General features: G+C 32.9%; 1 protein-coding gene and 1 pseudogene across 2 annotated transcripts; both read left to right on the top strand.

Annotated features, from left to right (window-relative positions):
* Positions 1-30: 30 nt before the first annotated feature.
* Positions 31-11,977, top strand: LOC129302818 (inorganic phosphate transporter 1-4-like; annotated as a pseudogene).
* Positions 4,573-9,414, top strand: LOC129302999 (chitinase 2-like). Of its 2 annotated transcripts, none has more exons than XM_054941977.1 (2): positions 4,573-4,896; positions 8,646-9,414. In XM_054941977.1, the coding sequence occupies exons 1-2, from the start codon at positions 4,585-4,587 to the stop codon at positions 9,249-9,251; spliced, it is 918 nt and encodes a 305-aa protein (XP_054797952.1). In that variant the 5' UTR covers positions 4,573-4,584; the 3' UTR covers positions 9,252-9,414. The 2 variants fall into 2 exon arrangements, with proteins under 2 accessions (XP_054797952.1, XP_054797951.1); XM_054941976.1 differs by lacking the exon at positions 4,573-4,896 and adding an exon at positions 7,558-7,937.
* Positions 11,978-12,986: the final 1,009 nt, after the last annotated feature.

Below are 12,986 nucleotides of genomic sequence, written 5' to 3'. Positions count from 1 at the left end.
ATAAGGAGATATTAGGAAATATAGCAAATCATGGGGAAGGAACAAATCCAGGTGTTGAATGCGCTAGATGTGGCGAAAACAAAATGGTATCATTTTACAGCAACCATCATAGCAGGCATGGGATTCTTCACGGACTTATACGACCTGTTGGTGATTTCCCTCGTTACCAAGTGGATCAGTCGTGTTTATTACATCGGAGATGCAGAGAAACCTGTACGTTGCCTCCGGACATGTCGTCCGCCATTAATGGTGTAGACTTCTGCGGAACACTCAGTGGCCAACACTTCTTTGGCTGGACGGGAGATAACATAACTGTTATTGATGATCCTATTTTCTATCTGCTCTGGCCTTTCCTCTGGACACACCTCTAAATCTGTCATGATCACTCTGCTTTATTCTCTTCTGGCTTGACTTTAGAATCGGTGGTGACTACCCACTTTCTGCCACAATCATGTCTTAGTATTCGAGCAAGAAGACTCGTGGCGCTTTCTTTTCTGCAGTTACGTTTTTGCTATGCAGAGTTTTGAGACTTTGGCGATGGCTTGTTTTCAATGATCATTTCAGCTTATTTTCAAGTCAAGCTTCAATGATCCTCGGTATGAGGTTGATCCAGTTGGTTCAACAGTTCCAGAAGCAGATTTTGCTTGGAGGATAGTTCTAATGGCAGGATCAGTTCCATGTGGTTGTTGAAGCTGATCTCAAGAACAAGCAGGCACGAACCAACTTGGTGGCTTAGGGGGGCAAGTGCCCCCCATAAGGTAAAGAAAAAAAATAATTATACAAAATGATCCAAAACATTTTTTATGCTCCTTAAGAAATTTCAATTGCCCCCTCCGAAAAGGAAAAAAAAAGTATTATTTGTCCTCTTAAAGTCTCACTTATTCCCTAGAAATTTATCTATCTCAAATCTAATCTATATATTATAATCTCAAATAATTATGGTTTGAGAACGGAGGAACTAATAATTAAAAAAAAATAATTTCCTTATTTGTTCAAATAAAAAAATTATCACAAAAAATTCCCGTAATACACTATAGATAAATAATTTTATTTAATGCATCACTATAGTTTCATGCATTATGCCATTTTTTTAGTAATTAATTTTAATAATTTTTGCCCTCTGAAGTTTTTAATATTCAAACTTAAAATTTTTTAAGAATAATTAATATTTATTTTAAGTAAACATTTTGCCCCCATTGCCTAATTTTTCTGGTCCGTCACTGAGAACAAGAACAAGAATCCTAAGTCACAGGCTGACAGATTTGGATTGTTCTCTATTTAAGGAGTTTCTAGCTCGTCATGGCCTTCATTTGCTTGGAATATCGAGTACGTGGTTCTTGCCTGACATTGCTTATTACAGCCAAAGCCTATTCTAGAAAGAAGTATTCAGTGCAATTGGATGGATTAATTCCTGTGGCAAAAACCATGAATGCTCTTGAGGAGATCGACCAAATTGCCAAGGCTCAAACGCTTATTGTTCTATTCGGTACGATTCCAGGCTACTGGTTCACTGTGGCTTTCATTGACAAAATACGAAGATTCAAAATTCAATTGGTGGGGTTCTTTTTCATGACTGTGTTTATGTTCACTTAAGCACAACCATGTTGAATTTGTTGTGTTGTACTCACTCACATTCTTCTCAAATTTCGGACCTAATGCCACAACATTTGTGGTGCCAGCAGAGATTTTTCCGACTAGATTCAGATCAACATGTCATGGCATGTCATCAGCATCTGGGAAGCCAGGGGCTATTGTTGGGGCATTTGGGATCTTGACTCAGGCGCAGATTCAGCATCCAAGTAAAGTAGAGGCAGGTATTGGGGTTGAAGAATTCATTACTTGTGCTGGGCATTAATTGTTAATGCTTTAGGCTTTGCTTTCACGTTCTTAGTGCCTGAGCCAAAAGGAAGATCCTTGGAGGAGATATCTGGGCATGCTGATGATGATGGGGAAGACCAAGGCAAGGCAGAGCCATAGCTAACACAAGATTTGCATCAATAATAAAACAATTCCTAACCATTGTAGGATGTTTCTATGAATTTGCTCTGCGTTAGTAGTCCACCTAAAATTAAATTAATGCTTCTATTAAATAAATAATATGATTGTATCATCATATTTTGAGATTTGGATTCTATGAGTCTTAAATGCTCTTACTATGTGAATATTCATATTACAATTGTGAGATTTTATTCATGCTCAAAAATTTATGCTTATTGAAATAGTAAGTTAAAGGCCGGAGATTTTATGATGAATGCATCCCAATTTTTTTTTTTTGGCAATAATATAAGCTATTGGATTAATGACATATCACAATAAAAGAAAAAACTGTATTAATTAAAGTTAACGTGAATAGTAAAACTCTCATCATTTAAGTAAGTAGTTGAAAGTTTAAACTTCAACTCTTGTATATATATTAATTTAGTTCAGAGAGGTTTATCCTTTACCTTCCACACTTCAAGGAAGATAATCTCTATCGTCAACAGCATCTTCTTCTTATGCTATATAAAAAAAAAAAAGGGAAGAGATGAAGTTGTGATTTGCTTAATGATCACAAGTATGAGATATTTGATGTCGAATGCGATATGTGAGAGGGAGACATTATTGGTCTTTGATGCACGCTTATGTTGTCTTGTTCCTAAAATGTGTTCTGTTTATTAGACTCACGATTGGGATGTGTGGAATACCTTTTTTTTTTTTTTTTGGTACAAGGATAGCTAATTTTTTTTATTTCTACACAATAATGCTAAGCTTTGATAATATATGCTACTTAAATTCAAAGCTCACTCTCCCTTGCCAAAAATATATGACAAAATTTTGAAGGAATCTGCTCTAAAATTGTATAGCAGAATTGATTTTTCTCAACCCTTGACTTCTCTGTTAAAGCTTTGATATATATATACATACATATATATATATATATATATATATGTATGTATATATATATTATAGGTGTGTGTAGTGTGTAGTGTGTACATGTGTCTATAATGATAAGATATTTTAGTAAATTTTTAGCACGCTACATGTTTGTCGAAGCATTTGATAGCAAAGATAGAAAATAATATATTTAAAATTAGTTCTCTTAATAAATAATCTTTTGACGCATTATCAACCAATAATCTTATATACACATGCGGAATCTTTCATGAATGGACATAGAAAGATTTATAGTCATTTTATATTATCATTGTTATAATTCCTAATAATAATATTTTAAAATCATTCTTAAAACTTACAGTTATACGTCTATGTTCATTACTATTTCTCATACATACTGCCAAGGTGCTAGACTGGCATGATAATGTGGAGATTATTATACATACCCAGCTCATCAATATATATATATATATATGAACTTCTTGAACTGTGAGGGGGGTTTTAAAGTTTTTAAAATGAGAAAAATAAATATATAATAATAAGCTTCCCTTCTTATTTTTTGATAGTATAAGCAGTAGATGCTGCTAAAATGTGAACTTTTCCCTTCAAGCATGGGACAAATGATGGATCTTTCCCAACTAAATAAATACATATACAATGGTTGAGATTCAACCTCATACCATGTACGTACTTAAGTGATGATAGCTTCTACACTAATGCTAATTTTATTTGGCAGTGGGCTTCCCTTCTAATTAAGTTCTAACATGTTAATTCTTATAGAAGTGAGGCAACCCTATCATTCGTTTATCTCTCTCCTCACTCAAAAATAAAGTCTTGCCAAGGTGTTAGAATTCGAATGTGGATTTATTAAATGAGCGTCTCATGTAATAGTCTGATGATAATAATTATTAATTTAATTAAACGGTTACAAGAGATTTTATCATATATAATACTTAAAAATTAAAGCACAACATCCTAATAACCATACATAACTGGGACACTCATTGAGTAAGGAGAAAAGGGTGTCTCCATTTTCTTTCCCTCCATTTCTCTCCCATCATCCTTTGATCAAAATTTTAATGATTTAGATTGAAACTTTGATAAAATTATTATTTTATTTTATCCAAAGATACATAAATAAATTTAAATTATTAAAGTTCAATCTAAATAATTTAAAACTACAATATTTTATTTATATATTTTATATAAAATTAAAACAATAATTTTATTAAAAATTAAATCTGAACCACTAAAAATTTTTAATCCAATGGTGATGGGAGAGAAATGGAGGGAGATGGAGGGAAGTAAAATGGAGACACCCTCTTCCCTTGAGTAACTGGATTTGTATTATCCACCACAGATCCAAATATATTATAGACTACAGACAATAATGCATGACAATGCATGGATAAATTATAAAATGAAGTAAAATAACACATAGTAGCTAGTGGGTCTCATTTCTAACACGAGTCCCACAAAAATGGGGCTGTCGTTTTGTGTTTCTTTTTACTTGAAATAAAGGCATGTAATGGAATCCAAACAAGTCTAATGGTATAATCTTTTACTTCACAATAAAAGCAAATTTAGCGTGTACATCACTGTGGTTGTAGAATCTTTGAGTATATTATTCCAATATGTGTGTTGATTATTATATAAGCACAGTCTGGTCGTGCCAATTACATGATCTGTAGATTACCATTATTGACAGAGATGGTGGTTCTCAAGTTTTGCTTCCTTCTTCAAGCTTTCTTTTTCTTTCTTCGAGTATCAACAGAAGCTCATCATGCTTCTGCAGGTGTGTTTCGAGAATACATAGGAGCTGAATTTAAGGGTGTGAAATTCTCTGATGTTCCTGTGAACCCAAAAGTTCAATTTCACTTCATTCTGTCTTTCGCTATTGACTACGACACCTCTGCTTCTGATCCATCTCCCACCAATGGAAAATTCAACGTTTTCTGGGACTCTCAGAATCTTAGCCCCTCCCAAGTTTCTTCCATAAAACGTCAACATCGCAATGTCAAGGTACCTAGCTAGTTTTTGAATTCTGTTTTTTTTTAAATAAATTTCATAGACATATATTTATGACATACTATGGATTGATATTCAATTCATCAATCATTAGTGAATGAAAATATCAGATTAATTGCCCTGCAAGTTTAGAGTGGTTTGGCGCATTTACGAACATGCAGCCACTTTAATTGTGATTCATTAAGTTGCAATTGGATTATTGTTAGTGTTAATAATTTTTTTTTTTTAGTGAAACCTGTCCATTTCATTAATAACAGAAAAATACACACACTAATCCCGTGTGAAGAGAAAAGAAAGCAACCTAATACAACCTACAAAAGTAAACAAAGCATAAAAACCTACAATACAACCTATAATCAGCAAGAAAACAAACAACAGAAAATGTAACAAGCCATGATAGACAAGTTTCAGCCAATCAAATCCCTCATCAAGATAGGAACTAGAGAAGATGGTGGCTCATAGAGCCTTGTGGTACCATGCTTCTCATAGTTTGAGCTGTAATCCAATCGAAAACATTTTTCCACAACTTCAAGCACACTTCTAGAGAATGATTGCAAATGACCATTCACAATCCTTTAATATCTACAACTGTCATTTTTTTCCTGTACAAATCCTGGCAATCCATCTCAATTACCACTTTCCCTTTACTAAACAAGTCTTTTATTGACAGAAATTCAAGCAAAGCCAAGCGTTCTATCAGGAAAATTAAAAGAAAAGAATATGAACAACATAATGATGAAAACCTTTCATCAATCAACTCAGCAAATGATAACAAAAAGGATTACAAATCAAATCAACCTTCAACTTAGTTGATGACCAAAACCCAAATAATGGGGATTGACAATTAGGTGAGGATCAAGTTAACTTTCCTACTTTCTGATACATATTAAAGTCACTAACTACTAAGAGATTAACATCTAATCACTTTTAATATTCCAACACGTTCAAAGACATATATAAAAGCAGATCGATCATTCACCATCTTCCCAATTTCATCCATGAATTGCCCTCTGCAGCCTCTACCTGTCAAACCAATGGCTTCCTTTTTCCTATTAGCACAATTTCACCGCATCTTCCCCTGGCTTATTCCACACTGATGCTGTTTCAATAGCCATAGCAGAGACCTGAACTTGCTTCTGTTTTGCCAATACAATTAACATATCCCAGTATTCATCCACCATTCCTACAGCTTTCCTGAGACACATATCAGTATTGTCAAACAGGAAGCTACATCTAGTCTTCTTCCAAATCATCCAACGTATATGATGTTGGTTAGTGTTGTTGGTTAACACAGAGCTTTGTCAAGAATAAAATTTTTTATGATGGGTGAGTGTTTAAGCCAGGATGACGATGATGGTGATTCTTTTTTTGCTATCTGCGTTGTGAAGACTTCTATCTATAAACTTTATGGGAAGTGAAGCTTGTTAATTAGGCTCTTAATTAAACCTAAGGATATGAGCAACGCGGCGTCCTTCTCGGCTATCAAGTTCTTGAACGGACATGGATCTGTTAGATGCCAACTTAAATGTCTTATTGGATATTGTCATGTGCTCATGTTCGTTACTTTATGCTGAATTTGTCATCCAACCTACTCAATAGCCAACATATAATTATTGAAATATAAAACATAATAAAATTATTATAAGTTTTTATATTTTATATTGATATTGATTCATTGTGTCAATCTTTGAAAAATAGTCAATGAATGGAAATTGTTTCAATTTGTTTTTCAATTAGATGATAAGACATGCTTTAAAATTTGGGGGGTGGGGAAGAGTACGTACATCATGAGAAAGGACATACCTTTTCTTAGTTACCATAAAACTGAATTTCAACCGATGAAAAAGTAATTTCCGTATTTTTCACTAAACATGTCATGCCGTTAAGATATTCGCGGATGCAATGGCGGTGATGTTTCAGTCAACTTTGAGTAATTAAATAAGTCAAACTTGGCGTTCTTCCATAGAATATATTCCTCATGCATGACTCATGAGTTTGGGTTTGGTCCACCTTCTGATAGCTGTACAAGTTGAATATTAATGTGAATGGTTTGGCTACTCGGACAAATTTCTTTTATTTTATTTTCTTTTGTTTTTTCAAACTTATATAAATTAATTAATATATTTAAAATATTAAAACTCAATTTGAACTATATAGAGATATTTCAAATAAGAAAAAGACAAATATAATTAGTGCTCCCTCTTTTCAATGTTGTAAAGTATTTTTTCAAAATATCATGTTACAAAATATAAGGTATTTCAGATATTTTAAAATACAATTAATAAGGTTTTTCCAAAGACACCCATCTTAATTATTAAAATATTCTATTAAATAAGAATAAATGTAAAAATAGTGAATAATTTAAAAGATAATTAATTAATTTATTAAGAATATAATTTGGTTAAAAACGTCATGTAATACTCAATGGATAAAATTTTTTTATACAAGATAAAAGAAGGCAGTTGGTTCGGTCAACCTTTTTTAATGGCCTCGTGATGATTACCCCCAAGGTGGGGCAGGAATTTTGAATCTTCTACTTTTCAACAGAAGAAAAATCAGAATTACATATCCTTGTGATTGTGGTCTTGTGATTGATTATTAACCACAACTTTCGGTGATACCAATCCGTCTGTATATATTATTACATAGCCAATTAATTGAGTCGTACCAGTTTCTGAAATCTACAGAGCTTTCAATTATTGAAAGAAATTATGAAGCTTCCCAAGCTCTGCTTCCTGCATCAAGCTTTCCCTTTCTTCTTCTTCTTCTTCTTCTTCATTGTGCGATCAGCACAAACATCCACCTCAAGCGTCTTTCGAGAATACATAGGAGCCGAATTTAAGAATGTGAAGTTCTCTGATGTTCCTGTGAATCCAAATGTCCAGTTTCACTTCATTCTCTCTTTCGCTATTGACTATGATACCTCTTCTGCTTCTCCTTCTCCCACCAATGGAAAATTCAACGTTTTCTGGGACTCTCAGAATCTTAGCCCCTCCCAAGTTTCTTCCATCAAAACCCAGCACTCTAATGTCAAGGTGCCTAGTCTTTAATTTTCATTTCATAAATATCTAATTAGGTGTGGTTTGTGTAAATGGGTTGGCCCACTTCAGAGCATACATGTGGTCGTCTATGTGCTCATCACATGTATGCTTCCATGAGAATCTCACAAATTTTTCCATGAAAAATTATTTCTCACAGCTATGTCTTTAGAGAGAGAATTTTTTTCTTCGTGCGTTTATCTGATAAGCCACTCATGAGAAAATCCGTTGGAAAACCATTTCTCAAATATTTTTTTTATGTTTTCTCGCAGATCTGTTATGTGAGAAAACTGTTGCTTTGACGTTTGATATAAGATTTGCAGAAATTCACATTATCTCTGTTTTATTTGGTCAGTAATTATATCAATTTATTGAAAGGGGACATTTGACATGTTCACATCCAAACAGTAACTTGTAGAAGCTCTTCCACGCTGACGCATTCGAACACAAAAAAGCAGAGCATAATTAGAGACTCTTACACACACTCTCATTATTCAATTCACGTTGCAGATACATGATACATATTTCATTTCTTTCCTTGAATCTAATTATATTATGCATTAATTGTTAAGGTTAATTTTATTCAATGTAAAACTTCATACACACTTTGACAAACTTAATACAAGACAACTTAATACAAGACAATGCAATTTTTTTTCATAATCTAGGATCCCAAATGCATGAGATTTTAATCTTCTCTTTCAGGTAGCCTTGAGTCTAGGAGGCGATAGCGTGGGGGGCAAACCAGCCAACTTCAGCCCATCTTCCATTGATTCATGGGTTTCGAACGCAGTTTCATCGCTCACAAGCATAATCAAACAGTACAACCTCGACGGAATCGACATCGACTACGAACACTTCAACTCAGATCCAAACACCTTCTCTGAATGCATCGGACGCTTAATCAAAACCTTAAAAGCCAACGGGGTCGTCAAGTTCGCCTCCATCGCTCCGTTCGACGATCCCCAAGTTCAGAACCATTACTTGGCGTTATGGAAAAAGTATGGGAACATCATAGACTACGTCAACTTTCAATTCTACGCGTACGCGAAAGGCACGAGTGTGTCTCAGTTCCTTAATTACTTTGATACACAGAGCAAGAATTATGGAGGAGGGAAGGTGTTGGTGAGTTTTATAACTGATGGAAGTGATAAAGGGTTGAGTCCTGGAGGTGGATTCTTCACGGCGTGCCAAAGGCTCAAGAGTGAAAACAAGCTTCATGGGATTTTTGTTTGGTCTGCTGATGACTCAAAGGCCAGTGGGTTTCCCTATGAGAAGCAATCACAAGCTCTCTTAGCTTCTGCCAAGTAAGGGTTCAATTGTGTTTATGGCGTCTTTAGTTGTTATATACATGTGCTTCTACTGCACTTGCTCTTTAATTTGGATGTAGTAATGCGTACGCCTAAACCTCGGTGGTTGGTTTGACTGCACATGCATTAATATTTATAAAATAAAGATGTATTTTTGTCCTTCATGTATTTTCTGAAAAATACTTAGTACCATAAAATATATATTGAAGTATTTTTGCCTTTAAAATAATTAAATCGAAGCATTCTCTATCCCATTGTAAAATCCCTAGAAATATTTGTTAAAAAAAGTTGACTTGTATTGAAGTATGACTTAATATATATTTTTGAGAATTTAATAGTAAGGTAGAAGATGTTTTGATTTAATTACTTTAGAGTTGAAAATGTTCCACCAAATACTTTAAGGTATTGGGTGCTTTAAAGAATATTTCAAGAACAAAAATACACATTTATCCCACATCTATATGTTCAAATAACTTACAAATTTATATACTTAGACAAATAATTTTGCATTTGAGTGCAAGAAGTAGTTTCTCTTGAATAAGGTTACTAAATTCTTTAGTTTCTCTTGATCGAATGAGGTTAATTAAATTCTTTTAAGCAAGGTTAAAAGTTTAGATCGATCTCATTGACGTAAATAATGTTGAGAAAATCACCGGACAGTGCATAAATACAATCCACTGATATTATCTGATATTAAATTACTATATCACATGTATGTCTGTATTTCTCCCCTTTTTTCACCTTAACCGAAATATGATTGTATTTGGATTATGGTTTACTTGAACTTCATGTCATGTGAGCAGAAAAATAATTTGGATTTATATTTTTTAATATATTAATTTGAATTTGAAAAACAAGTATAATACAGAATTCAAACATATTTCAGTTCTGAAGTCAAAAAATTTCCTTAAAAAATGAAAATTTACCCCATCTAAATTAAATTTGAAATAAAAAAAATAAAAAAATATCTTTTCTTTTACCTCGCCTTTTTTTTGGGGGGGGGGGGGGTTACCTCGTCTATGGTTGAAGGAAATATCTCCATAACAAAGAGTTGAACTTGAAGGCAAAAAAAAGTTCTTCGTCCAGAACCAGAAGCATTAAATATAGGGTAAAAATATATTTTGGTTTCTGAAGTATTCTCTGAAAAAAATCTAGCATCTTAAACCATTGATAAAAAAAATTTTACCTTTAAAAAAATTAAAATATAATATTTTTACTTTTGTCATCAACTTGCCAACATTTATCGTTAAAAAATAATAATTGAAATTTTAATGTTTAATATTGAGAATTGACAACAAGAGTAAAAATATTCTATTTTAATTATTTTTAAAAAATTACTCTGATTAATAATTTAAAATGATGAGTGCTTCTTAAAGAATATTTGAGACAAAAAATATACTTTTATCCAATAAAAACTAAATGTAAATTTTTTTTTTTTGTGGGGAAAGGAAAATCATAAGAATAATAAATAGGCTGAAAGGCCCAAGTACGTGTCGAAAGTCCAGTCCACGACTACGCGAGATTACATCGAATAGCCCCAGAACCACAATAGGACCTGGTAGGGAAATAGAAACTGTACAAGGACAAAAGTGGAAACACGCAGAACAGAGACAGAGCAACGGTCACTTTCCCATTCTCCACCTTTACTTACAAAGCCACCTCGAGACCCAACGGAAACAAGCCAACACGAACAAAACAACATCATTCGCCTTTTCAGAATCCAACACTAATCATTCGTTCATTCATTCATGGCTGTACACGGAGAAGAAAACGAAGAAGAAGAACAGAGTCTGATTCTGAGGACAGCGAAAGTGGTGGAGTATTTAGAGCCATTAATGTCGACAGAGCTTCTGGGCAAGTTCCCAGATAACTCAGCTTATGACTTCGATTACTCTCAGAGCTCAATCTGGTCTCCTTTGATCTCTCGTCCTTTCATTCCCATGGATTTGGACTCCACTCCCTTCAGGAATCTTTCTTTCGATAATAATGAGGTTGATTTGGAGTTCGGTGCTATTAACAACAAAAGCAGTGCCAAGAAAGTGGGATCTAAGCTCCGGAAGAAGTTCTCCACCGCAGCGTTTAATCTCAACCTGGATTTGCTTAAGAGTAAGAAGATGAGCATGAAGAAGAAGAAGAAGAACAAGATTGTTCCTTCTGATTTGTCTCCTACACCTCCAAGGATGAAGACAAGCTGTAATCCCATCGTTATGAAAGTAAGTTTCTCTGATTAATTCCATCTGGGCTTTCAGTTTCAGTGTACAAGGTTTAGGATATGTTCATTAATACTGTAATTTTGTGAATGTCACTGCATTATTGAATATGTAAGGATCAAATGTGAAGAAATCTAGATTAATTGTGAGGAGAATATGTTAAAAAATTTTGATATTTGCTAGATTTAATTGTCATAGTGACTAACTCTTAGTGAGGAATCTAGATTAGGTGTGGTTATTTAATTTGTTTACTGGGAAGTGAGGACTGAGTTACTAGTTAATGATGACTTTGGATATAAATTGCATATACAGGGATGGGCAAAGGTGCTGAAAGCTGCGTCGAAGCAGTTCAAGAGAAGGAAGATGAAGAAAGACACTACGGCTCATGTGATGCTGCCTAAGTCTTTGTGATACATCACACATGTTTACTTCAATTATGTACTGAATGTATGGAATTGATGTTAATTTAATTATGCAATCATTCCAATGTTATTTGTTAGTCACCTTTAAAAGTTCACTTTGGCCTTTAATGTAACTTAATTTTCCTTATTATATGTAATTCTTTGTACACAATTCTCAAAATACCTTTTTACATATTTTAAAAAGAAGTGCAACACTTTAATATTTTATACAACTCTTTTTCATATGGTGATATCAAACTCATCCACTCTCATTAAATTTAATTAGAAAAAGTAATTAAATTTTAAGATTATTTTATTATTCTAACTAATTTTTATTGATTTTGATGAGTTTATTAGAAGTAGATCATGTAACAGCGGAATGAATATTAATTAAGTGGTTGTTATTCACATCTCAGTCCTTCTTGTTGTTCAGTAACATAGTCTGACTTTTTTACTAATTACACCTGTAAATTATCTACAAAATTAATTTAAAAAAGTTCCTGTTATCAGTATAGATTTAGAGCTAAAACGACATTTTAAGTTTTTCTATATAAAGAGAAAAAACATAAATACTGGGGTTGTAGGATATCATAGCCCTTTCTATGCAGTGCTGTTTTATTGGTGCAGTCTTGTTTAATTTGTTTCGTTGGCTTAACATTTTTTTACATAATATATTGGACATTTTTATGACACAGGAAAAAAACACCATTTGAACCAATAATTAAAAAATTGAACCAAAACAAACGGTCAGACTGTCTACAAGTTAGGTTAACAGCTCAGTCAAGTCAAAAAAACTATTTGGAGAGTTGAGCTAAATTGAGTTGCTTTGGACCAACAATCAGATCAGGAATAGTGATCAAGTCGGGAACTGAGTTTTTTTTTTTAAATTGACCTATTCAAAAAATACCTTTTTTTTAAATGACTAATTTTTTTAATCATTTAATATTATATTGTATTATATGACTTATTAAGTTATGATAAACTTAAAATATTTAGTTTTATTTTTAAGATAAGTAACAATTTTATATTTATTTTTATATTTAGATTATTAAATACATATGTAACTTTTTAATTTAATTATTAAGTTACTGATTCAATTATTAATCCAATTCGAATAAACTATAT

The sequence above is a fragment of the Prosopis cineraria genome, unplaced genomic scaffold, assembly GCF_029017545.1.
Source record: "Prosopis cineraria cultivar Desert tree isolate PC_DT_omini unplaced genomic scaffold, ASM2901754v1 PC2, whole genome shotgun sequence".
Classification (NCBI taxonomy): Eukaryota; Viridiplantae; Streptophyta; class Magnoliopsida; order Fabales; family Fabaceae; genus Prosopis; species Prosopis cineraria.
Note: the sequence above shows the minus strand (reverse complement) of the source record. Positions and strands in the feature narration are given on the sequence as shown.